At 43.3% G+C, this 27,207-nt stretch overlaps 2 protein-coding genes across 14 annotated transcripts; one reads left to right on the forward strand and one right to left on the reverse strand.

The window, feature by feature from the left end:
• Window positions 1-6: 6 nt before the first annotated feature.
• Window positions 7-27,004, forward strand: IL23A (interleukin 23 subunit alpha). 2 transcript variants are annotated; one of them, XM_081311366.1, is made up of 4 exons: window positions 7-197; window positions 26,045-26,146; window positions 26,307-26,438; window positions 26,542-27,004. In XM_081311366.1, exons 1-4 carry the CDS (start codon window positions 27-29, stop codon window positions 26,701-26,703), a joined length of 567 nt encoding a protein of 188 aa, XP_081167492.1. In that variant the 5' UTR covers window positions 7-26; the 3' UTR covers window positions 26,704-27,004. The 2 variants fall into 2 exon arrangements, with proteins under 2 accessions (XP_081167492.1, XP_081167493.1); XM_081311367.1 differs by lacking the exon at window positions 7-197 and adding an exon at window positions 24,719-25,727.
• Window positions 619-18,497, reverse strand: PAN2 (poly(A) specific ribonuclease subunit PAN2). Of its 12 annotated transcripts, none has more exons than XM_081311363.1 (26): window positions 18,356-18,497; window positions 17,369-17,763; window positions 14,145-14,314; window positions 13,922-14,042; window positions 13,673-13,750; window positions 12,216-12,483; window positions 11,476-11,818; window positions 11,178-11,274; window positions 9,805-9,924; window positions 9,478-9,597; window positions 9,072-9,200; window positions 8,432-8,631; window positions 8,189-8,322; window positions 7,959-8,065; window positions 7,364-7,462; window positions 7,183-7,256; window positions 6,539-6,677; window positions 6,104-6,247; window positions 5,914-5,973; window positions 5,426-5,516; window positions 4,484-4,641; window positions 4,244-4,387; window positions 3,938-4,117; window positions 3,490-3,583; window positions 2,236-2,433; window positions 619-1,250 (listed from the first exon to the last, which is right to left on the reverse strand). In XM_081311363.1, the coding sequence occupies exons 2-26, from the start codon at window positions 17,648-17,650 to the stop codon at window positions 1,216-1,218; spliced, it is 3,585 nt and encodes a 1,194-aa protein (XP_081167489.1). In that variant the 5' UTR covers window positions 17,651-17,763; window positions 18,356-18,497; the 3' UTR covers window positions 619-1,215. The 12 variants fall into 12 exon arrangements, with proteins under 12 accessions (XP_081167489.1, XP_081167485.1, XP_081167487.1 ...); XM_081311359.1 differs by having other exon boundaries at window positions 2,200-2,433; XM_081311361.1 differs by having other exon boundaries at window positions 8,177-8,322.
• Window positions 27,005-27,207: the final 203 nt, after the last annotated feature.

A 27,207-nucleotide genomic window follows, 5' to 3' on the forward strand; every position in this document is an offset into this window, starting at 1 on the left:
TAAACTCTCGCGCGAACAGGCAGCTTATGAGTGGCTCTGAGGCAGCGAGGACCCCATCGATCGCAGAAGGACCCAGACTTGCGTGGCGAACAACTCCACGTGACCTCAGAAGTCACTCGAACCGGAGTAGCTTAAAGCGAGGACAGAAGCCCCGCGTGGTGTACAGGGACAGAAAGGCACGCGCCTTATCAGTCCATGTAGGCAAGGACATTCAAAAGGGTATGTTGATAGCCGGCAAGAAGCCGGAGTTTCAAGTATAGAGGAAACTACAATTCCCAGGAAGCACCGCAGCACCAGACATACTTTTTATCAGTAGCTACAAGTCTTAAAAAATGTAGTTCGTCAGCTTACAAAATTAACTGGGAAAAGGCACTGTAAATCTTCAAACAATCCGACTTTAGGAAATTAGGCAGCTACAGCAAAGACTTAGCATTTTTTTTTAGGAAACATATACTCCTAGATCCATAATTTGGATCTAGGAGTAGATCCAGAACTTTACCTTTTCTAGGTAGGGATCTGAACACTAGTTTTCCATGGTTATATAAAGCCAAAACAAAGAAGAGGAAGTTAAGAGAACCCCACACTAGAAGTTCTCTATAATATAATGAGAAGACAGACAATAATTTTTGTTTTTATTTTATAAAACATGCGGTTTAAAACAATTAAAAAAAATTAAAACAAAACTTGAGACAGGAAAATGGATGGAAGACAGATGCTTCTCAGTTGTCATCAGGTCAAGCTTTCTCCAGGACCCAAAGTGCCTTTTGGCAATGGTGCTGGCAATACTGGTTTGCTAGGGCCAAGACTACATGCTGGTTCCTCCAGGCATCCCTCAAGTTTGAGCTAAGCCTGGAGCTCCTGTTGTAGCCTGTCACTATCCAGGACTTCAGTTCCTAGCCGGCTAGGAACTAAAAGATTTGGTTCCAGGTGCTTTTCTGCCTTGATATTAATCATTCATGATATTTAGTAAGAATACCAGTTACTTTCTATCTGGGTCAATCCTAGATTCCTTTTTCTGACCCACTGTTTTGCAAAGGATGAAGAAGGAATCTGGCTCCCAAAACCTTTGCAACAACTTTGTTACATTCCAGTTCTGTTAGTAGCACCATCTGAGGACCCTGAGCAGGTCCAATTCTGGAAGTGGGCAGGGTAAAGCCAACTTGGGAAGCCATCCTCAAGTTCTAGGGTCATAGAACACTGAAGGAAGAAGGCAGGTCAAAGTGCCAGCACTGAGGAAAAGACAGCTGCATCTGTTAAGAGACAAAACCAAGAGCAACACACTGAAGGTCAACTGGGGAAAACACCTGGAAAACTACTATCTTTCCCCTCACCCCCAGTACTGGGGACTGAACCCAGGGGTGAGCTAATTCCCCAGCCATTTTTTTCCCCAGTCCTGTCATATATATAAATATTTTTAGTTGCCTGTGGATCTTTTTTTAAAAATGTTTTATTTTTTTAGGTGTAATTGGACACAATACCTTTATTTATATTTTATTTATTTTTTATGTGGTGCTGAGGATCTAACCCAAGCCTTTGCACATGCTAGGTGAGTGCTCTATGCTGAACTACAACCCCAGCCCCTGGACCTTTTTTTTTTTTAATACCCTTTTTAGTTGTAGATGGACACTCCCTCCCTCCCTTCCTTCCTTCTCTCTTTCTCTCTTTCGTGCTGAGGATTGAACCCAGTGCCTCACACATGCCAGACAAGTGTGCTACCACTGAGCCACAACCCCAGCCCCTGGACCTTTATTTTATTTATTTATATACAGTGCTGAGAATCAGACTCAGTGCTAGGTGAATATTCTACCAGGACATTCTACCACAGAGCTACAACCCTAGCCCTCCAGTCCTGTTTATTTTTGAGAGACAGTCCCACCAACTCATTGAGGATGGCCTCTAATTTGTGATCCTCCTGCCTCATCCCCCTGAGGAGCTGGGATTACAGGTGCACACCATCAAACACTAGAATACTTTTTATGAAGAAAAAATGCAAGCAAAAGAGGACAAGGATGCTCCCCAAACATTTTAGAATTTGGCAAGAGGAGATTCTAGACCAATAGAGAGTTTCAATAATATATTATGCTTCAGTGACTATTAAAAGGATTAAGTGCTTTTGTAAACTGTATTTCACAAATATAAGGCAGGGGTGATATTGTTATTACTGTGGTATGTATAAATCTCCATGCAATCAAAACCTACCCAATCCAGTTTCCCTTGTCCCATCCCAGGCCTTACTCTTGGGACTCGTCTGGCTCTCGGGCTCAGGCACTTTCCAGTCCATCTTCCGGCCCTTTTCATAAAGACCCTTGAGTACCTTGTGGAAGGATTCAGGCTCAGTGCCATTCTTGCTTAGTTCCAGATACTTTCGGTACAGCTGAAGGGCTGTGCGAGCATCCTCAATACTGTCATGGGTCTCCCCTTGAATCTTCAGGTCTGGAGAAATGAGAGGTGGAATAGTTTGGAAGTCAGCAAAGGGAGGCAGGAACATGCTCCCCTGCTCCCACCCTGTTTCCTAGGAAACAATAATTTTAAAAAACATGCCTTTCCTGGGCTGGGGCTGGGGCTGAGCGGTAGAGCACTAGCCTAGCATGTGCGAAGCCCTAGGTTCAATCCTCAGCACCACATAAAAATAAATAAATAAAGGTATTGTGTCCAACTACAACTAAAAAATAAATAAGTATTAAAAAAAAAAACCTAAACAAAAATATGCCTTTCCTTAATAGAAAGAGTCAAAACACCTTCCCTGTAATACTGAAACAAACTAAATCGAATAGCAACTCTCACCACTAACTCACAGCCCTACCTACCCCTGCTTTGTCTGCCAATACATTTTTTCACTCTGCTTTTTTTTGTGTGTGTGTGTATGGGGATTGAACCTAGGGGCACTTTACCATAAGTTATATTCCCAGTCCTTTTTATTTTTTATTTATTTTTTAAAAAATATTTTTTTAGTTGTTGATAGATCTTTATTTATTTATTTGTGGTGCTGAGAAGCAAACCCAGTGCCTCACACATGCCAAGCAAGTGCACTACCACTGAGCCCCAGCCCCACTTTTTATTTTTTTTGATTTTTTAAAAAAATATTTATTTTTTAGTTGTAGTTGGACACAATGCTAAGGATCAAACCCAGGGCCTTGCATGTGCTAGGCAAATGCTCTACCACTGAGCCTCAACCCCAGCCCTCCTTTTTATTTTTTGAGTCAAGGTCTTGCTAAGTTGCTGAGGCTGGCCTTGAACTTTTGATCCTCCTACTTCAGCCTCCTGAATTGCTAGGTTCTGGGATTATAGACATGAACCCTCCCCCTAACCCAGCACACCTTTTTTTTTTTTTTTTTTTTTTGGAGACATGGTCTGTGTTGCTCAGGCTGGCCTCAAACTCACAATGCTCCTGCCTCCTGGGTAGCTGGAATCACAAGTATGAGCCACTATGCCTAGCTAAAATTTCCTATTCTTAGCCCCACAGGGACCTATGAGGCAGAGGCAACTCACCCAGAAAGTACCAAGCAAGGAATCGCAGGGAAATCATTCGTTTTCGGGGCATGTGGAACAGGTAGACAGTATCAAGGACTTGGTCCTTGGGCACCTAGCAGGGACAAAAAAGTGGGAGACTTAAAAGTATGGATACATAATTTCCCATTCTCCAAAAGCACAATAGTTTACCCTGAGTGGCCCACCCTCAAAAGTGACTCTTAAGCCAGGTGTAGTAGTACAAGCCTGAAATCCCAGCAGCTTGGGAGGCTGAGGTAGGAGAATAGCGAGTTTAAAGCCAGCTTCAGCAACTGAGCTAGGCCTTAAGTAACTCAGTGAGACCTTGTCTCTAAATATAATATAAAAAAGGGTTGGGGATATGGCTCAGTGGTTGAGTGCCCCTGACTTCAATCACCAGTACCAAAAAAAAAAAAAAAAAAAGTGACTCTTAGAAAAGCCCTATCCGAACCATGAGATTGATGACCCGGAAGTCTTTTTGCAGGCCATGCCCCACAAACTTGACTCCAATGTCAATGAGAAAACGAAGCTTTAAGTAGGTAGACTTGAGAGTTGTGAGGTGTTTGGAGGAAATTTTGGCATCAAGGTCTCCTGGCTTTATCCCTGAGTACTGAGTCAAGTAATCCACTACCTAGGAAAATAGAAAAGGACAGATTACTCACTATGTAAGGTGCAGTCTCCTACCACTTTTCCCTGGGTTCTCAAGCACTTTATATAAGCACAGCATCTGCCTCACTGGCACCTCATATGCTAATACCTGCTCCTGAGTAGAGATGTAGTCATCTATGAAGGGGATACCCTCATTGGGCCCTTGGCCCCGAACACAAGTGATCCTTGCTACTGACATCTGACTTGGTTTAATGGTAGACTTGGTACCATCACTGCGTAACTCTGCTTCTTCCTACGTGATAAGAGTTAAGAAAATCAGAGAGATGTTTACAATTCCTAGTATCCTTCGAGTTCTGTTCTAATGCACCATCCTTTTGGTCTTAGTTACCTCGTTAAGGGTGACAAACTCAGCATCGAGGCCTACCAGGTCCCCAACCTGTGGCATTTCATTCAGCATCAGTGGAATAAAGGTAGTATGTGTTTTCCGTTGCTTCCGTGCCAGTGAGGCTTCAGCCAACAGCACACTAGCCTCAATAGGGTTCTTGACTGGAAGAGAGAATGCAGAGGACAGAGAGCTGGGGATAAGGAACTGACTAGGGGAGAGAAGCCTACAATGGCAAATCAGAGATTCTGGTATGTATAGTGATCCCTTAGTAATCAAAGCATGAGTAAAAAGATTGTATTTGATAAACAGAGCCCGTAAACAGAATAGATAAAATCACAAAATTATCATGAAATATGCCAAGAAAAGAGACTGGGATGTAGTTTAAGGTAAAGTACTTGCCTTAAGGCCCTGGACTCAAAACTCCAGGGCTACACACAAAAAGAAAAAAGAGACAGAGAGACTCCGTGAAAAAATTATAAAAGGGACTGGCATTATGGCTCAGTGGCAGAGCACTTGCCTTGCACATGTGAGGCACTGGGTTTGATCCTCAGCACCACATAAAAATAAATAACCAAAATAAAGATAAAAAAAATCTAGAGAAAAAAAGAATAAGATTGTTAATTTGTACCTTAGAAAATCCAGAAAAATAAGGCTACAGAGAAACTATGATTTAAAGGTACCAAACAGGGACTTAATGAGCTCAACTCTAAAAGAAGAGAGATTCATAACATAAAACCATTTTTATCAAACTTCCCCTCACCCTCTCCCATTCCACCCTCAGGATTTCCAACTTCTAAGTTTAATGTCTGATAAACAGAATCTCTGTAGTATCCCTGGAAATAGCAGTGGTTTCCAATCTTGTATACTAACAAGCTACTTCCCAGATGTCTTTCTGAAGCCCAATTTAAGCTGCCCACACCCAAAGTCTACTTCTGTACCACTTACTATTCAGGTTGTATCTGGAATTGAGATTCCTTTTGATATAATAAAGGATAGCAGGTACTTTCCAATTCATGTCAAATTGCACTGCTTCATACTAGAGAAAAGAAAAAGAGGTTGTGGATATAATTCAATGGTAAAGTGCTCACCTAGCATGTGCAAGGCCCTGGGTTCAATCCCTAGCAGAAAAGAAGGAAGAAAGAGAAAAAGAAGGAAGGAGGAAAAGGTAGGTAGGGAGGGAAGAAAGGAGCAAAGAAGGAAAAGAAAAGTAAAAAAAGTACTTATGGCCTATGTATACATATGTCCCTTTTTTTTTTTCCTTCTTCCCCAAGTCAGAGGCCAAGACTCTAGTGATGTTTTTAATTTAGCTAACACCTGTTTTTCCTGAATATTCCTTCCTCCCTCTTGAATATGCCTGGCAGTCTACAGGACCTTGAGAATGAGAATGCTAGGAAAGGGGAGATGAAAAGGGAATAGAACATGTTGCAACTCACCTTATCAATAGGTTCAATAAGGAAGTCATTGAAGAGATACCACTGCTGATGAGTAACGCCCTGTGTAGAATCAGAGAAAGGCTGAGGCCAAAGTTATGGCTTGACCACTGTGTCAGAAGCTCAAGGACAGATCTGGGACTCTACTATGGTCATCCCCAGGAGTGACCTTGCTCTATACCATCTCACTTACCTCCTTGCGCTGGTGGTAGGTCTCTCCAACTTTGATGTGAGCCACCAGGCTGCCCCCTGTGCGTGAGTCCAGGATGTGTACCACAGTAGCCATCAGGTCATACACATAGACACCATGTTCCTCCTCTGCCCTGGCTGGGCCCCACTGTGAGGAGGGTACCCAGGCTGCTAAGCTAAGTTTAAGGATAGGTGTAGGGGGAGTGGGGCTAGAGGACAAGGAGTTGGGTGAATAGGGAATGGGGGACCAGGGTGCATTATGTCCATTCTACCCCATCTATGACTCATAGCACTGAACTGAAAATCCCACAGCTGATAAATACTAGGCCTTATTCCTTTCTTTTTCCTCTACTAAGTTCCACCTTGCCCCTGTCCTACTTCACTTCCATCCCACCTTTTCTCCCTCAGTCCCTCTCTTCTTCCCAATTTTTCCAACAACCTGCACTTCAGTCCAATTGCAAACATCCAGCCCTTTGTTCTTGGTCATCTTCATGCGAATGGAAAAAGGAAGCCAGACGTTCTTCAACTCTTCAATGGAGGGACACAACAGCACACCCTCTGGACTCCCTAGTTCCTTCCTATCAGGACAGAAGAATTGGAAATGTACTCTGAAGAGAGCTAGTCAGTGATAAGAGTTACTATGGGTAGTTTAATCTTTTTTTTTTTTTTCTCATAGTAGTAGGGATTGAACCTAGGGCTTCACACATGCTTCACAAATGTTCTACTACTGAGCTACATCCTCAATCCTTTTAAAAAATTTTTGAGGGCTGGGGATGTGGCTCAAGTGGTAGCGCACTCGCCTGGCGTGCATGCGACCTGGGTTCAATCCTCAGCACCACATACCAACAAAGATGTTGTGTCCGCCGAGAACTAAAAAAAATAAATATTAAAAATTCTCTCTCTCTCTGTCTCCCCTCTTTCACTCTCTCTTTAAAAAAAAAAAAAAAAAATTTGAGACACTCTCTTGCTAAGTTGCCCAGGCTGGCCTTGAACCTACAATCCTCCTGCCCCAGCTTCCCAAATGGCATGTGCCACCATGCCCAGCTAGTTCAATCCTTTGACAACTCCTAAGACAGAACCTACCGATCAGCCAAAGAAAATTCCTTGTTCTTGGAGATTTCCCCACCATGTTTCTTTACTGCCATCTTGAAGGCAACCTGAACACAAAGGATAAAACATCTGATTCTTCAAGAACATGATCACACAGAAAGGAAGAAAAATATAAAGTACTCCTAAAGGCCCTGTTTCCAGCTTCAGTCCTTACCTCAGCCTGCATTCTCCAGAAATCAGCCTCTTTTGAGCTGTTCACTTCACAGTTAATAACAAGAATATCTGGCAGATGGCGGATATTACGGGTCTGAATCTGAGAAAACAAAACAAACAAGAAATAGCACGGAAGTTCAGGGTGGTGGCACACGCCTGTAATCCCAGAAGCTCAGGAGGCTAAGGCAGGAGGATTGCGAGTTCAAAGCCAGCCTCAACAAGAGCAAAGCAACTCATTAAGACCCTGTCTTTAAATAAAATACAAAATAGGGCTGGGGATGTGGCTCTGTGTTCAAGTGCCCAAATTCAATCCCAGGACCAACAAAAAAAAAAAAAAAAAAAAAAGAAAGAAATAGCAGGGAATCTATAGGGTAAGAAACCTGTACAGGAACAGTAAAACCTGGGCCTATAGCCTCAAATTTGGTTTCTTCCCACCATATATATATATATATATATATATATATATATATATATATACATACATACATACATATATATCCCTAGATTGTAGTGCCAACATAGTCAGGTCCAAGTGGGACCTGGCCAAGTCTCCAACATGGTTGGACTCCATCCAGTTCAGGGTAATACCCACTCACTGTGGGCTGGTACTTCTCACAGTTGTCACACCAGGCCTGTGTATTCTGCTCCAGGCAGATGCTTCGCTTCAGCACCTGAGCAAAGTCATAGTTCTTCCCGGTTTTATCTGAGAGGAAAGTGGATACTTCACTCCAGGTTCTCCCTTCCACCCATAATTAATCCACCCCCACCAAGGTTACACCTAGGGGAGGCTTCCCAACCCAGCTGCAGGGTATACCACAGTTGCTACCCTCAGGGTAGGAGAGTGTGAAAAGCAGAGTGGATGAAGCTCGCACGGTCTCACTGCCACAGCGACAAAGGCTGCAGTTCTCCATCTCACAACTGAACAGTTGCCCAATGACAGAGTCCCCCGATGAACAAAAACTGCTAAGAGTGGGGAAGGCAACATATACATACTGAGGAAGTAAGGAGACCCTTTAAGTCCCAGAAGGGCCTATCATGTTTCTTTAACTATTCCCAACCAATTCAATACCTGCTTCCAGCACCTCGATATGCCTGGGGTACTTCAAGCTCCTGCATATCCTGATGCAGTTGAGTGAGAATGAAGCGATTCCATCTCTGAATGAGCCTAGCCAGATTGCCCTTGCCTGAAGCCTCATCTGAGTCAGCTAGGATCAGACCAAGGGCTGAGGCCTCAGGAATGGTACGGAATGCCCGAAGAAAATTACTACCCTGGAAAGGGGTATGTGGATGGAAATGGGTTATTTTCTCTTTTGTGGCCATTTGTACAACAATGTCCCTGCCTACTGTCCATCTCTCTTCCCCTTCCATTTTCTTTAATTTAAAAATAAATTCAGTTTTACTACATCCGCATAACTTTTTTTAAATTAACTTATTTATTTTAATTGGGTATGTATGACAGCAGAATGCATTTTGATTCACTGTACACAATTGTAGCACAACTTTTTATTTCAGTGGTTGTACACAATGTAGCATCAAACCATATGTGCAATCATACACATACCTAGGGTAATCATGTCCATCTCATTCTACCAACTTTCCTGCCCCCATGCACGCTCCCCCACCTTTGCCCAATCACAGTTCCTCCATTTTCCCCATACCTCTCCCCCTTCTCCTTCCATTTTAAGTGTCCCAGGTATCCAGGCACTGACCTGGCAAGGATCACCACGAGAGAGGTCCAACATATGGAAGAGGAAGCCCAGTTCACATGCCAGACAGAACTCCTTCTGGCAGAGATGGTTCTGAATTAGACAGCGAACAGGCTCCAGGAAATAGAGCACCTAGAGAGAAGAGAAGAGGTGAGGGTATCTGGGAGGAGATGAGAGATGGAGAGGTTAAGTAAGCTGTTGGAGAATACAAAGTAGAATTCCACTAAAGCTGTGGAGCTCACAGTGGAGATTTGAAGATGTGTGGGCAAAAAAGAATACTAGATGAGTTTAAGGTACAGTGAGCTTGATTGAGGACACTTGGGAAGAGTAGAGTAGGAGTTGAGGGGCAACAAAAATGGAAGAAAAAAAGCAGTAGGCATGTTCCAGTTATACAATACCCAGTCCTTACCTGAATCATGCAGTTACAGTAGGCATTGGGGATGTGAGGCTCTAATCCAGCAAAAAGGGTCTTATTGTAGTGTTTGAAGTCAAAGTCTTCAAGCCCTAGCTTGGAATATTTGATGGTTACCTATGGTAAAAACAGTCTAAGCAGGATGAGTCTTTAGAGTCCCCAAATCTTCCCAGTAGCCATAGCCTTTCCTAAAAACCTCCCTCCTGGGTCCAGAGTGGTAGGTGAAAGCTTCTTGACAGAATCCTTTCATCTTTTCTCATATACACTTCCCAGGGCACCTTTCCCCATAAGCCACAGAAGTCCTGCCTTGAGGCCCTCCAGCACCTTGCGGTATTTCTTTGAAACCATGTGGAGATGTGGCTCCTCTTCCCGTCCTATCGGTGACTCAGTGACCTGGCTGAAGCTATCAAATTCACTATCCAACTCCTTAAGTCGGTAAGGAATCTAGGGTTTTAAAAAAAAGGTTAACTCTGTTGGATGTCTGTCTTTTCTTTTTTCTTTCCTTTTTCTAGTGCTAGGAAGCACATCCAGGGCCTCATGTTTGTCAGCCAACCATTCAACCACTGAGCCACATTTCTAGCCCTAGTTGGATATCTTAATCATCTTTGGTTTCCACCTCTCTTTTATACCAACACTGAAACAGCCACCAAGTTCTGAGCCTTCTATTTTCATGAAAAATAGAAACAGTATTCACTGTTTCCTTTTTATTTCTACTGCCATATCAGCTGGACAACTGTGGTGGCTTCCCCACTGGTCTCCCTATATCCACTCATTCAGTTACCAAACTAACCCTCACAGAATGATGCTTTCAAAGTGAATCGCTTCTTTTTTTTTTTTTTTCTTTGATTGGGGATTGAACCCAGAGACACTCTACCACTGAGCTACACCCCCAGACCCTTTTTAAATTTTTATTGAGAGAGGGTCTCACTAAGTTACTGAGGCTGGCCTCAAATCTGCCTCAACCTCCGAAGTAGCTAGGATTATAGGAAAGTGCCACCATGCCTAGCTCACTTCTTCTACTACACACTCGTGTTAAAAGCTTAACAGCTTGGCCCTAATTTTTATCTCTCACTATTTTCCAGTACTAACTGCTGTTCTAGCCAGACTGGTGTACTCTTAGTTCCTCAGAACAGGCTTTTGCATTAATTCCTCTTGAGACTTCCAATAACACTTTTCTTCATCTTGAATATTCTCCTTCATTACCATTAACTTATCCATATCCCATATTTGCAGTTCAATATCCACCTCTTTCATTATGCCACCCTTTATCACTCTAGTCTAGAGTAACACTTCTCTTCTAAATAGCCCTAGTACTAAATGTTTATAATGTTCCTTTGGAATTTAACGATAGGACATAACTAATTTCTGATGTGGACTGGGGATGTAGCTCAGTGGTGGAGTGCTTACCTAACATGCACATAGACCCTGGGTTCAATCCCCAGCATCACCAAAAAATATGAATAATAATAATAATAACTTCTGACATGACTAATGTCTTACCTTCAACCAAATACTAAACTTCCTAAGAACAAGGACATCTTCTACATCTTTGAATCCTCTCTAACATAGTTCCTTCAATTCAGCAAGTCCCCAAATGCCCTAACCAATTGTTTTTAAACACAAAAAAGACTAATAAAGGAAAAAGATAAGAATAACACCAGTTGGCTAGGGTGGGATTATTTCCCCTTTGAACACACCTGATTACGCAGCCTGGTGCGGGGGTTGGGTGCATAGCCAATGAAGCCCACTTTCTTCATGGTGCGTAGAATCTCTGCATCGACAGGTGGGGCTCGCCTATAATTCAGTATGATTCTAAGGCTTAAAGAGTCATAGTATCTATACATCCACTCCCTAAAACCCAAGGGGGGGGGGGTTGCAGGAAATACTAAAGATAGACAGAAATTAGCAAAATGGTATAAAAATAACAGGGCTAGCAGAAAATTCTATCTTGGCCTTTTCCCCTTCCCTCCTTTTGGCCCAGAGGTGAGGTATAACCTGGGAGCTGGAGCAGAGTTGGCAGCAGGCCAATCAGAGAGGAGTGTGTCCGATGTGAGTGGAACAGGGATGAGGGAAAGAGGCAGCAGGTCCTGGCTCCAGTCCAGAGGAGGTAATGAGTCCACCAGACAGGGCAAAGCAAATTCAGTCTCCCGTGAATAGGGGTTGAAGGAAGGCTCTGGGGAATCAGTCCAGAGGTGCACACAGCCCTCAGAATCCCCAAAGGCAAGTGCCTGCTTGCTGGCTGACACATCAAATGTCATTAGCAGAGGTCCCACAGGATTCACATGAAAGATGTCTGCTGGGTTGGCCAGGCCTGTGGGCTCACAAAACTGGCATTGCCCTAAGAGGGAGAAAGAAGCCCATTGATTCCTGAAAAGTGAAAAGGAGACTTCCTTTTATACCTTCTCTATCCTCTTCTCCTGATATCAAGACAAGACAGATCCTAAATTCACGTCTATAGTCAGAATGACGATGCCTTCCCATGAACTACAAGATGGTTTGCTACCCAGAAAAGAGCACTTCTCAAATTATTTTGCCTATTCTATCTTTATCTTTTTCTGTGTTCCTCATACCCAAGGAGAAAATAAAAGCTTTCACCTCTAACAAAGCCTAAGTAAAACCCTGGGACCTGATGAAAAGTTATTTTTCCCCCAACAAAATGGTGTCTAGGAGAATATTCCTTCTGGTGCCTTCTTCTCCTTTGCTCATTGACCTCTCCTACCCAATCCCCTTCATACCTGACTGAGAGATGATAGCAAGACGAGAAGTATATGTAGGGATGAAGCGCAAGAAGGCAGGATCCACATGTACTTGAAGTGGTGTGATGGCACGCATCATGCGCAGATCATACACCTTGAGGAAACGGTCACAGGCCAGGCCAGTGAGGCGGCTAGAAAAGCCACAGGCAGCCAACAGGTTGCCATGCACGTCAAAATCTGACAGACTCCCTGAGAAGGCATCAAATTCATGCTCCACCTTAAAACTACGGAGGTCTCGCAGGGAAACCTAAAGAAGAAATAACTGTTATCTGCTAACTCTGTCCCTGCCACCTACCTAAACTTGTGAGGTCCCTACCAAGGAACTAAGGCTCTAGGATATGAAGAATTAAAAACAAGAAAAAGGCAGGGTATAGTGGAGCATTCCTGTAATCCTAGCAACTCTAAAGACTGAGGCAGGACGATCAAAAGTTTAAGATCAGCCTCAGCAACCTAGTGAGACACTCAGCAATTTTTTTTAAGAGAATTATTTATTTATTTATTTATTTTTAAGAGAGAGTGAGAGAGGAGAGAAAGAGAGAGAGAGAGAGAGAGGAGAGAAGAGAATTATTTATTTATTTATTTAAGAGAGAGTGAGAGAGGAGAGAGAGAGGGGGAGAGAGAGAGAGAGAGAGAGAGAGAGAGAGAGAGAGAGAGAGAATTTTTAATATTTATTTCTTAGTTCTCGGCGGACACAACATCTTTGTTGGTATGTGGTGCTGAGGATCGAACCCGGGCCGCACGCATGCCAGAGGAGCGCGCTACCGCTTGAGCCACATTCCCAGCCCGACACTCAGCAATTTATCAAAATTTTTTTGGGCTGGAGTTGTGGCTCAGTGGTAGAGCGCTCGCCTAGCACACGCAAGGTCCTGAGTTCGATCCTCAGCACCATATAAAAATGAACAAATGAAACAAAGATATTGTATCCAACTACAACTAAAAAATAAATATTAAATTTTTTTTTCAAAAATACATTTTTTAAAAATAAAAATAAATAAAAGGACTGGGGATATGGGAATGTAGCAATGTAGCTCAGTGGTAAAGTTCCCCTGGGTTCAATCCCCAGTACTAAGGGGAAAAAAAAAAAAGCATAAAAAGAAGACAAGAGCTAGAAGCTACCCTCAAAAGAACTCATTTACGGGACTGGGGTTCTGGCTCAGTGGTAGAGTGCTTGCCTGGCGTGTGTAAGGCACTGGGTTCGATTCTCAGCACCACATATAAACAAATAAATGAATAAAGGTCCATCAATAATGAATAAAAATTTTTAAAAAAGAACTCATTTACCCCTTTGCCTCCAAGGCTCCTAGTTATAAAAAACATTAGGATGCAAGATAATCTCATAGTATAACGTAAATGATAAATGAATTTTTCCTCTCATCATAGACCCCACTTTTCTAGTGAAACGGCCTGTGGTAAGAAGAGTTATGGAATTTGGCCACCTTGCCAGATGTGTGACCACAGAAGAAAAAGCGATTTGTCTGCCTCATAATGGTGACTCCAGGTATCTCGACCGCATACTGAAAAGGGAAGTAAGGAGAAAACAGTGAGAATAATGATTTTTCCCACAGGCTAAAAGACAGAAAGGTCACATCCACATTTCCAGCACGTGTTCAGCCCAAGCACAGTCCCTCCACCCAATGATCTCAGGCCCTGAATGGGTCTTTCCTGGGTCCAACACAGGCTTATACCTTTTGAGTCTCCTGGACAGTGTTTAGATCAATCTCTAAAATGTGGTTCTGAAGCCCACCAACGAGTAGAGTGCTGCTGTCTGTCAGCAGGAGACTGTGCATATCCTCACTCTCATCCAGTCTATGCAAGAGAGAAAAGGTAAACAGGCCAGCTGCCAATCCCTTAGTGTTCACTATCTCTAAGTTTCCCTCTTTACCAGTCTAGAACTGAAAAGTCACTTACAAATAATCAAATATAATGAGACCCCCACGGGCCATATATTTGAGGTTATTCTTGGTGAGAAAAAGGATACCATTCTCTAGGCTCTGGATTTGTCGAATGTCATCACTACCATTGACCTGAAAAGATGAGTAGCGCTCCAAGGCTGGGCCAAAAAATGAAGTGGCATGACCCTGTAGGGGATAAAGACAACAGACATACCCTGAGTGGAAGGATAGGACCATTCTAGATATAGGTCAGGAACTGAGTACAGCTCAGCTCTTCTCCTTCCTTGCCTGTCCTTTCTGGCTAGGAGCAACTGAGGCATAAAGCTAGGAACCAATTAATCTTAGTGATAGAAACAATGACAATATTGCTTTATGTTAATGTATTGCAAAGTACTTTTGCTTAATGCATTACAAAATACTCTGGTACACTCTACCTCAATTTATCCTGCTGAATAAAATAGGTGTTATTAGAGATGTGTTCAGAAGCCCAAGGACATGTTCTGATCCTCCACTGGCCAGCTGGCTTTCTTATGTTCCAGTCAAATCTTAATCTCTACCAGTCATCTGGGAAGTGGACACTGTGATTCACAGGCTGGAAAACAGAGTATGTGAGACATTCCTCCTCTACCTTCTATGATGTCATTCACTCCTGACTCGTAATTTGTACTTTCATACAGTCATTCTTTTCCTTATATACTCTCCTTCTTTTGGCCACTCTTGAAACATGGATGTTCCCAGCCCACTGTCTTCTCACCCTTCTTCCTAGGCAGTCTCATCTGTTTTCAAGGTTTCAACTATGTATCCTAATGCTAAACAAGTTTTATTTCCTTCTCTAGACCAGATCACTGCCTCCAACTTCAGACTTATGCATCCAAATACTTTTTAAATATCACTCCTTAGCTATCCTATGAGAACCTCAAACTCATTACATTCTAAATTCACTGTTTGTACACCATTTCAATTATTATTATTATTATTATATTCTCTATGGTACAGTGATCCACCTAGTCGACTAAGTCATTTGGTAGTCAACTCCTGTTTAATTTCTAAATGTTTCCCAAGTTTTTCTTGCATATCCATGACTTCATTGCTTCTTCAGGGTTTAATCATATTTTGTGTGAGCTACAATAGCCTACAAACTGATCTCACTTAAGTCTTGCCCCATCCTCCTTCAATCAGACTCTATAATGCTACCTCAGCAGTCCATCTAGGACATAAACTAGACCTTGCCATTCCAGATTTTAAAATCCTTCAGTGGCCTGAAGGATCAAGTCCAAGCTCTTTTAACAAAGTATGTGAAGTTCTCTAGAATATTCTTTCCCCCATTATTTGCATGGCTCTTCCCTCCCTTCTAGAGGGTCTAGATCATTCTGGCCTATATCCTTTTCTCCATTCATGTGTTTTTTAGGGGTTGGGGGTATAACTCAGTGGTGGTGTACATACTTAGTAAATTTGAGGCCCTGGGTTCAATCCTTAGCAACAAAAAAGAAAAAAAAAATAAGTGGCTTTATCAGAGAGAACTCTTCTGACCATTAAAATAGTAACATTTCTCACCTTTCATTACTTCAACATTTTTCTTCCACTGTATTTTTCTAAAGAGTACTGATGCCCCTGATGTACATTTTTTGTTTACTGTTTATTCCAAAACTAAACCTTAAAGCAAGGTATGGCACCTGGTAGGTGGCTCAAAAAACACTAATTGAGAGGATTGGGGGATATAGCTCAGTGGTAGAGCACTTACCTAGTGTGTGCAAGACCCTGGGTTCCATCTCCAGCACTGGGAGAACAAAAACTTGGTTCAAGAGCCTAATACTAATACTCCCACACCTTGGACATTTAATATAAATAAAATGTGTGTGTGTGTGTGTGTGTGTGTGTGTGTGTGTGTATGTCTTTGTGATGCTGGGAATCAAACCCAAGGCCTTGTACATGCTAGAGAGGTACTCTTACTCTGCCACTGAACTATACCCCTAGCCTCTAGGCATCTAATAAATTTTGTGTTCTTTGTCCTGTTAAAGCACAAAACAAAATGCTGATTGAATGAATAAATGTATTCATCTCTAGCTCTAGCTTCTAGTCTAATGAATCTTAATTGCTTGTGGTTCTTACACTCTACTTACCATGCTATATACTATCTTGGGAATTTTTGTTTTTCCTATATCAGTACATCCTTTTTTCCTCAAACTTGCAATCCTCCAGCTTCTGTCTCCCAATTTTCTGGGATTATAGACATGCACCAGTGCACCTGGTACCATATTATTTATTATAAAACTTTTGGTTTCATAGCATATAAACAATATGGACTCAGATTTTCAAAAACTTGGGGGCTGGGGATATAGCTCTGTTGGTAGAGTGCTTGCCTTGCATGCACAAGGCCCTGGGTTCCATCCCTGGCACCACCAAAAAAAAAAAAACAAAAAAAAAACTTAATGCAGATAACTGCTCTGAGACACAAGTCGGCTACAGCCAACAAAGCGATTTTGTATAAGATATGCAAAATATTCATTAAACATTCCATAATTATAAGAATGGAAAACAGAAGAGGGGCATTAAATATTGATTTGAATGACTACAGATTAAGTGAAAGGTACAGTTAATCAAAACATGAAATAAACTGGGCTCAGTTGCACACACCTGTGATCCCAGCTACTTGGGAGGCTGAGGCAGGAGAATTCCAAGTTTAAAACCAGCCTGGTCAACTTAGCAAGACCCTATCTCAAAACAGAAAAAATAAATTAAAAGGGCTGGGGATGTCAATCACAGTGGCACAGAGATTTGGAAGTCTGAGGGAGGAGGATTACAAGTTCAAGGCCAGTCTCGACAATTTAGTGAGACCCTGTCTAAATAAATAAATAAATAAATAGGGCTGGGGATGTGGTTCACAGTAAAGCACCTCTAGCTTCAATCTTCAGTACCCCCACCCCAAAAAAATAAAGGTGTGGGGGGGTTGTGCTGGGGACATAACTCAGTAGTAGAGTAGTCCTAGGTTCAATCCCCAGCGTCAAAAATGAAACAAAACTTGGACAAACTATGGCAAAAGTGTGGGATGCCTTCTGAGAACAAATATCTGTGTAACTCATCCCTGGATCCTAGCCAATTCTATTCTTTCTCCACTAGCCTCCTCTTGGTTTGACTTAGCTAACTCATCACTTCAACTCAGTTCTGGCTCCCTGCAAAGCAGAAGTCTTGGGAAAATACCAATATATTCTTTCATCCCTCATAAAGGGGTACGGTTCTTACCCCATGGCTCCCCACCCACAGCATCTCTTCATGTAAGTCAAAGTGGGAGACAGACACAGGCACACCCACTTCAGCTACGACGCTGTGCAATTCAGAGTAGACACCTTCCATTATGTGCACTGATTCCTGCACCGGAAGAGCCTCCAAGGCCACTCCCTCTGGGTCCAACTCCACATTCTGTAGCAGACTTGGATTCAGGTGGGCATCCAGGACAGGGTCCAAGGCAGAATGCATAGCCGGGGCATACTCTGCCAGTCCAGGGTCCAGACCCTCAAAGTTCATGATGATGACAGCTGATAGACCTGCGTCACACCCTTCCTTGCCACAGTCCCTGTAAATGCCTGAGCCAACCTTCAGCAGAAGAGCACCAGTGGGCCTAGAATAGACATCATGGCCTGCAAGGGGAAAGAGGTAGTTGAGTCATGAGTAAGCACAGATACTAGTATTTAGTGTCCTCTAGATTATATGGGCAGAAGAGTGATGAGGCAGGCAGAAGGGATGAAACTGTCAGGCAGAGGATGAAACAGGCAGGAGAGGGATGGGCAGTAGGGTGAAGGTGGAAGAACCCACTATCTAACTGATCTTCGACTTCCCTTTCTCCTCCCTTCAGATCTGCTCAGTTCCTGGTTCAACCCTGAACCACCAGGTAAAGGGAACAAGTACTGCGAAGAGGTTGGAGTTAGAAAGCAAGGTCTATGATGCTTGTTTCCTGGAATTGGAGATGGAGAGGTAGGCAGCGAGGAAGCCAAAACCAGTCAGTTTTCCACAATCCTCTGTAATAACTACCCAGAATTCTCTAGGGTGGCCAGTTATCCACAAATGGGGCGGGGGTATGGGGAAAATGATGGAAACGAATCGTTACCCAGAATTCTCTGGGGGAACCAGAGAAATTGGTTACCCAGAATTCTCCCCCAACGGCGGGGTGGGGAGGAATTAGGGCAAGGGTCAGATGTGTTCCTGGGATGCTTACGGGGAATGGGTCATTACCAAGATTTCTCCATGGCGTATATTTTGAAGCGCGTGGAATTAAAACGAGTAGGGGAAGAGCGAACGCCGTCAGCTCCGCGGGAAATTCCAGTTTCCCCAGTTCTCCCCCGCGCCTCTAGCTCAACCTAACACGGCGGCGGGAGGAAGGTCGAACTGCCAGTCACCGCTTCCAATCAGGAAGGGCTCGGGTCGCGTCTAAGCCAATCAGAAACAGCTAGGTAGAGACGACAGCGGGAAAAGACGCGTGACGTAAGAGCTGGGCGGGAAACAAAAAAGGTTACGGGGCACCGATGGGGACAAAACGGATTTAGACGCGCACCTGTTTGGTGATGTTAAAAAGTAATCTTTTCACTTTCAATTCTTCTTGAATAACATTAGCCCTTAACTTGGAAACCGAACTTTTAGGCTCTCTGTAACTTCAAAGAGAAACTGGACTAAAAGGCGCCCAAGGCAAAGCGCTGGGAATCGCATGCTGGGTATTCCCAGCATAGCCTAGTCACTCCCTCTGCCTGCAGTGTTCCTATGAGCCACTACACCACCTCTGACCCTATGCCCCCGAAACTTGCTGGCATTTCCTATGATTTCTAGATATGGGAGAGAGAAAAAGGAAGCGGGAGCCCGACTCCTGACTCGCCCCAAGTGGCCACATTTTCTGATTCTAAAAGCATCCATCTGAAATTCCCGTCTGTGGTTGTCTCCCACCTCACCCAACCCCGGGCCTCCGGTAATATTCTCGGGGAACAAGAGTCGCCCCCTCATACACATGTTCCCCGCTATCAAATTTCCCTAACTCATTTGGATGTTATCCCTCAAGGAGATGAGCACAGCAATTGAGACGTTGGCCTTCCCAAAATATGGATTTACATCAGACAGTTATTCGGAGGGATTCTTGGGACCCAACTGAAAGCTTGAATTATTTTGGAATGGGTCCAGGTTGTGAGTGTCTCATAGCACATTAGCTCAGCTGTCATTAGTGGGTATTTGTGTGTGTGTGTGTGTGTTTAATTTATTGATACCTCTTGAGGCTACAAATACGATTCCTGATATAGCACACCTGGAGGTTATCCTTTGAATCCCCCTTTTAAAAGTCCACTCTTCGCCCTGGCAGTTAAAAATCACAACCTCTCGGAGAGGAGTTCCCTGTGTGGTGTATGTGTGTGTGTGTCTCTTTTTTTTTCTTTCTTTTTTTACTATTTTTTAATTGTTGATAGACCTTTATTTTATTTACTTATTTATATATGTGGTGCTGAGAATTGAACCCAGTGCTTCACACGTGCTAGACAAGCGCTGGACCTCTGAGCTACAACTCCAGTCCCCTGTGTGGTCTCTTTGGCTAGCAAAGCAATAATTTTCCCCCCCTTTCTCAAAACCTTGTCTTGTTATCAGATAGTCATCAAGGACAAGGACCTAGCTTCCAGTATCACTAAAACAAGGTTGTCCCTGTACCTCCCTGTCTCCAGACTTGCCTCCTGTTATCCACCTGGTCACTGTGGAAGTGATATGCCTAATACATACTATTCCCCTGCCTGCCCAATATCCTTGAGTTACTTCCCACTGTCCTCAGGAGAAAGGGCCTCCCTTCAGCACCTGTTCCTTCTCCAGATCACTGTCCTTCCTCCTTGCACTCTGCTGCTCTCACTGAAATTTCCATTCTTCTATTTTGTTGTTGTTGTTTTGTTTTATATTGAACTTTCTATTCTTCTAAACCCTGTGTCTGGTTGCTCCTTCTACCTGGAGCACTCTCCCTATCTCCTTCATGTTCAGCCAGGTCTTATCCACACCTCACTGTCAGCTCAGAAGTCCAAAGTCTCAGCTAACACATCTTCTTCCACAGCCTTATTCTGACCCCACTACCTCCATTGTCTCTGTTCTTGCTACTTTCTTCACCACATCACTTACCAGTAACCCCAAAAGTAGGCTCTATTAGAACAAAGTTTATCTCTCACTGTGCGGTGCACCCTCACAGTGAGAGTTAGCACCTATTAGAATTAGAGAAGTGACTTTTCTGAAGCCTCAAAGCCCAAAAGCGATAAAGCCATGACTGAACTCTGGACCCCTCCCTCAACCATCCCAACTTGGAGAGAGTTTGCAGCTCATCTGGGTTCTACTCTAACACACCAATTATTTAGTTCCTATCTTCAAGGGCCACAATTTTTATTTTATTTTTTATTTTTGTAAATATTTATTTTTTAGTGATAGGTGGACACAATATCTTTATTTCATTTTCATGTGGAGCTGAGGAACAAACCCAGTACCCCTCACATGCTAGATGAGCACTTTACCTCTGAGCCACAACCCCAGCCCCCAGTTTTTATGTTTTAATAAGAGACATCTTTCATTCGAAGGAAGGAAGTGGTAAAGCATATACAAGGTCTTGGGTTCAATCCCCAGCACTTCCATTTCATGGAAGAACATGAAACTCTCAGGCCTTCCTGACCCTAGGGGAAATCAGGCTTTGCCTTCTTCTCAAGGGAGCACATGAGTCAGCTTGATCTTTTCTCTAGGTCCCCACCCCATCCACCCAAGCTCAATACCTTCACCACAACCAGCCTCCTGGGAAAATACAGGATACCCCAGCAAATCCCAGTCCCAACATGGTCACACACTCGAATGTCAACCACCCCAGCACCAGCTGTCATTAGTGTTTCTATAGACCACATAGAGGGACTCCAGTGTAAGAAATTCCTCACAGAGGATATAAGTTATTTTGCCTTTAGAGAAGGGCAGTGCTGGGGATTGAACCCAAGACCTTGTATATGCTTTACCACTGAGCTGCCCACCCCCCCCAGACCTGAAGAGTACAGTTTTAAAACAATTCTCTGGGCTAGGGATATAGTTTAGTGGTAGAGCATTTGCTTGACATACTAAAGGCTCTGGGTTCAAACACCAAAAGTGTGTGGGGTTTGACTTAGAGGATCTATCTAACTTATCTGACTTCACAGGTCCTTAAATTTGTTTGTTTATTGGTACTGGGGATTGAATTCAGGTGCACTCCACCACTAACTATTCCCCAGTCATCATCGTTGTCTTCTTCTCTTTTTGACTTTCAAGGCAGGGTTTCACTAAATTGCTGAGGCTAACCTTGAATCTGCAATTCTCCTGCCTCAGCCTCTCCAGTCACTGGGATTACAGGTGTGCATCATGTCCCCCAACAACAGATTCTTAGATTTAAAATCTCACAAGAAGGTAGGTGCTGAGAGATCTAAACAGATATTTTGAAAAGTCTCCATATTGAAGTCTCAAATTGAGAAAGACTTCAGGACCCATAAAAATTTCAGAACCTGAAATAAGGTACTTCACAAGTCGAGATGCATTTATTTTTTTAAAAGACTGTTTTTTTTAAATAACTTTTTTATTTTTTAGTTATAGATGGACATAATATCTTTATTATGTTTATTTATTTTTAAGTGGTGCTGAGGATCGAATCCAGTACCTCAATGTGCGAGGCAAGTGCTCTGCCCCTGAGCCACAACACCTGCTCAAGATGCATTTCTTTTTTAATTGTTTTTGTTGTTGTTGCTGGTTAAGTGGGAATGGTCAAGTTTTACATATGTCCTCACAGTATCCAATATAGTGGAGTGATTAAGAATGCAGGATTGGGCCGGGGCTGTAGCTTAGTGGCAGAGTGCTTGCCTAGGATGCGTGAGGAGGCATTGGGTTCGATCTGCAGGACCACATAAAAATAAACAAAATAAAGGTATTCTGTCCATCTACAATGACAAAAAAATTAAAAAAAAAAAAGAATGCAGGATTGTTGAGTGTGGTAGCACATGCCTGTAATCCCAGTTACTTGGGAGGCTGAAGGAGGAGGATTGCAATTTAGGAGCCAGCCTTGGCAACTTAGTGAGATCCTGTCTCAAAATAGAGGTAAAAATTTTAAAAAGGGTTGTAGATGTAATAAAGCACTCCTGGGTTCAACCCCTAATACCAAAACCAAAAGAATGCAGGATCTGCCTGGCACTGTGGTGCACACCTGTGATTCCAGGGGTTCAGGAGGCTGAGGCAGGAAGATTACAAGTTTGAGATCAGCCTCAGTAACTTTGACCCTATCTCAAAATAAAAAATAAAAGAACTGGGGATGTGGTTCAGGGGTAGAGCACCCCTGGTTCATCTCCAGTACCTCAAAAAGAAAAGAAAAAGAAAAAAAATGTATAGGATCTGAAGCCACATTGTCTATACTACAGTATTACCCACTTTGCAGCTTTGTGATCTCTGGCAAATTACTTATCACTGCACTTTAGTCTCCTCATTTGTTTATAGGGGAATAATAATAATACCTACTTTATAGGGTTGTTGTAAGCATTAAATGGTTTAATATAAAGTGCTTAGACCAAGTACTTGACATTAAGTGAGATAGCAATGTATATTAAGCCGCTGTTGCTAGCCATTGTTACTAACTCCCTGGGGGAACTTCATCTGGATTTGGAGTCAGAGCATCCAACTGGAAAGGCCTGTCTAGGAGTGTCTTGTGAATATTTGCATAACGGTTGAGTCCCTACTGACGTCAGGGACTTCTTGGAGCTCCAGGTCAGATGTAGTCTTGGAAGTAGTTCCTGCTACACAACAGTCCCACAATCGCCCCACTAACCCTGCTTCCTACCCAACTGCTGCAGCACCAGGAAGTGAAACAAAGAGGCAGAGCCTTGTACCGCCAACTGAGCCTTATCCCTTTCATTACTTGCCTTTTTTTGGGGGGTGCCTGGGGGGAGAGTTAGTGCTAGGTATCCAATCCAGGGCCTTGAACATACTCTACCACTGAATTATACCCCTAGCCCCAAAGGGTGTAGTTTTAAAACATTTATCTGAGCTGGAAATGTAGCTTTATGGGCTGTGGATACAGCCATCTATCTTTTTTTTTTTTTTTTTTTTTAGTACCAGGGATTGAACCCAGAGGTGCTAACCACATCCCCACCCCTTTTCTATATTTTATATTTAGACCAGGTCTTACTAAATTGTTCAGGTCCTTGTCAAGGCTGGCATTGAACTTGCAATCCTTCTGCCTCAGCCTCCTGAGCCACTGGGATTATAGGTATGTGCCACGATGCCTGGCCTTATCTCATATCTTTTAAGGCTTCCAGAGTGAGGACCAGAAGTGGGAAGAGCATAGGACACACTACAAAGTAACATGAATTTCTTTATGCCCCTTCTTCCAATTTCCTTATTCCATTTAGTCCACCCTGTGTAGGCAAAGGTAAACCATTTCTCCCCCAAACTGAGATAATTCTCTGATGCTGGAAATGTTTCATCCTATAGGTGGATTTACCCACAGAATCATAATATTTGAACCAAAAGTTTCATTGGGCAGTTTTAAATAGTTCTAAGAGAAAGAAGACCTTCATTGAGGGCAAGTTTCTCAGAGGAAAAGAGTTAACTTTCTTGGGCTGGGGTTGTAGTTCAAAAGTAGAGAGCAGTCACCTAGTATGTGTGAAGCACTGGGTTCAATCCTCAGAACCACATAATAATAAAATAAAGGTATTGTGTCTACCTACAATTAAAAAATAAATACTTTTTTTTTTTAAGAGTTAACTTCTTGGAGAGACTTTGAGAGCCATCTGTGTGGTCACCCATGCCCTCATTCTGACGTCCAAATTGTTCTGGGACCCTCCACCAAGTTTGGGGCAGTCCCAGCTTTAGACCACCACCCTCCTCTCCCACGCCCAAGCTCACACTCAGCTGTTTCACTGGATGTTGCATCAGGGAGGGTGATGAAATCAGTGTCAGTGGATTTTACCCAGGGATGCAACAGGCTAAAGGACCAGTCAGGGGTAATGTCACTAGGCACCTTCAACTATCCAGAACTCCTGGACTTCCTTGCCATGGACTAGGGACTGGGGGCAAGAATATCTACTTTGGACTTTGAGTTTTTTCTTATGTTGGTATCTCAAAAAAAAAAAAAATTATCTGAGTTCCACAAAGCCCATTAAAACTTGGGCCACTAAATGAGTTGAAAAATCAGGTGCAATGGAAGTGGTGGCGCACTCCTGTGATTCTATACTCGGGAGGTTGAGGCAGGAAGATCTAAAGTTCAAAATCAGCTTAAGCAATTTAACAAGAACCTGTCTCAAAATAAAAAGGGCTAGGGATGTGGCTTAGTGATAAAGTGCCCCTGAGTTCAATTCCCAGTACCGACAAAACAAAAAAAACAAAAAACAAAAAAAAACAGGTGCTTCTTAGTCAACAACCTCACCTCTACAAATGCTCTCTATAGTGAGGACTGAAATGGGGAGCAATAACACCTTGTTTTATTTTTGGTACCTGGGATTGGGATTAAACCCAGGGGTGCTTAATCATGGAGGCACATCCCCAGCCATTTTTTTAAAAATATTTTATTGAGAGACAGGGTCTTGCTAAGTTGCTTAGGGCCTTGCTAAATTGCTAAGGCAGTTTTGAACTTGCAATCCTCCTGCCTCAACTTCCAGAGTTGTTGACATTACAGGCATGTGCCACCATGCCAGCCATAATAATACCTTATATTACACTCATATGGCTTCCCATTTCACAAGTAACTTAATGTTCATTCTCTCCTAAGAAACTAGGTCCACCCAATGTGGGTAAGGGGTACACTTTCCAATGGAGAAAAAGAACTCCCTTATTCTTAGATAGCAGGTCATTAGGTAGGAATCAAACTTCATTCCAAGATGAGCTCACCATCCTTTTGGGAGATGAGTGAATGTTTCTCTGTTTTTGGTTTTTCCTCAGGCAAGTAGAAGTGAGGAAATTAGGTTTGGGGTGTGGTAGGGGTATAGTTTTGAGAGGCAAAAAGATCAGAGACAGATTAAACAGGAAGGAACTTGAGACCAGATTAATTTAAATGTTCGTTACTTCCCCTACCCCTTCTAAAGCCATTTCAATTCCTGGAGAGCATTACACATGTGTCTCATCCTAGGCTTTTAGCCACAGCAACCTCACTACTCATTTCCCCTGGAACTGAGGCTACATACCTGGGCTGTCCACAGAGGGGAATGATGCAGGGAGGGGAATCCCACCTGCTGTGAGTCACCTGCTAGTGTAAAGGGCGGGCCTTACAATGCACGGACCTTAAAAAGAGGGAGAAAAGCAACAGAAGCAGCTCAGAATCTCTGTGAAAATCAGAGAGAACCAGAACCAAAGCAGATCAGACAGAATTAGTCTCAGAGCAAGGGGAAGTGGGCAGAGATTCCACAAGGACTAGTGCAGATCATAGAAACAGATTTGAGAAGCAGGCGACATAATGCCGGGGATCAGAGCTGTGATGCTGCTATTGCTGCTGCCCTGGACAGCTCAGGGCTGGGCTGTGCCTGGGAGTAGCAGCCCTTCCTGGGCTCAGTGCCAGGAGCTCTCACAGAAGCTCTGCACACTGGTCTGGAGAGCACATCCACTAGTGGGACATATGGTGAGTGTTAGCCCGTGGGACTGAAAGGAACCTCTTCAAGCCTTCCAAGGCTGCACGACTGAATGGAAGCTGTGGCCTTGGGTGGATACTTGAGGGTTGAAGGCGATCAGGGAATGAGAAAGAAAAGGAGACTGGGGTTCCTGGGAGAATCATGGGTATAAGGATCCAGTGGGATTTAAAAGTACTTATCTTGGACTGGAGTTGTTGCTCATAGAGCACTTGCCTAGCATGTGTTCAGCCCTGGGTTCAATCCCCAGCACTGCAAAGAAAACAATAAATATGTGTTGTATTCTTCCCATTCCCTTTCTCCATTCCAGGATTTACTGAGAGAAGAGGGAGAAGAAGAGACTACAAATGATGTCCCCCATATCCAATGTGGGGATGGCTGTGATCCCCAAGGACTCAGGGACAATAGTCAGGTACCACTAAGATGAGGCTGGCCCTCAAGGGAGAGGGGACTGGGCCTATAGCTGGGCACTGTGGTGAACTAGAAGTTTTCTGAGAATGGTAAAGAACTGGGTGGATCTTCAATGAATAAGAACAGTGTATCCACCTTTTATTGCTTTCTTTTCTCTCTAGTTCTGCTTGCAAAGGATCCACCAGGGTCTGATTTTTTATGAGAAGCTTCTGGGCTCAGACATTTTCACAGGGGATGATGGTCCTGTGGGCCAGCTTCATGCCTCTCTTCTGGGCCTCAGCCAACTCCTACAGGTATGAACAAGTGGTGTGGAGGATGGGGGCTAGCTGGTGTTAAGAGACAGAGGTTATGGGATAAGGATCTAGAGTCTTTTCTGACTGTGCTGTGTCCTTTCAGCCTGAGGGTCACCACTTGGAGACTCAACAGACTCCCAACCCGAGTCCCAGCCAGCCATGGCAACGTCTCCTTCTCCGCTTCAAGATCCTTCGCAGCCTCCAGGCCTTTATAGCTGTAGCTGCCCGGGTGTTTGCCCATGGAGCAGCAACCCAGAGCCCCTGAAGGCAACAGCTTAAAGATGGCACCCAGATGGACATGGCTCAGCAATGATAAGATATGTCTATCGACCCACACAACTATGAGCCAACAAGTTAATTAGCCCACTAATTTTAATAAGACTTGCATGTTGAAAAACTGCTAATACTGACTTAAGATGATGACCTGTGACAAAGTTGTATATTTATTAGCTGGAAAGGGAAATTTTGGTACTATTTATCCTCATGGGAACAGTTTGGAGAGGAGGATTATTTATTATATTTATAAGTATTATGTATTTTTTTCAATAAAGATTTATTTATATGGCTCTCAAGTCTAATTTCTAAGTTCAACTGTGAAAGAGAAATGGATGGAAAAAGTAGGGCCAAGGGATTATAACATGTACACTTTTCTACTACTCTGAAGGTCTATGGTGGAGAGTGAGATTTTCTCACAACTCCCTGGGGGATTTTTTTTTTTTTTTTTTTTGGTACCAGGGATTGAACCCAGAGGTGCTTAACCACTGATCCA

The sequence above is a fragment of the Spermophilus citellus genome (genome assembly GCF_964194105.1).
Source record: "Spermophilus citellus genome assembly, chromosome: 10".
Classification (NCBI taxonomy): Eukaryota; Metazoa; Chordata; class Mammalia; order Rodentia; family Sciuridae; genus Spermophilus; species Spermophilus citellus.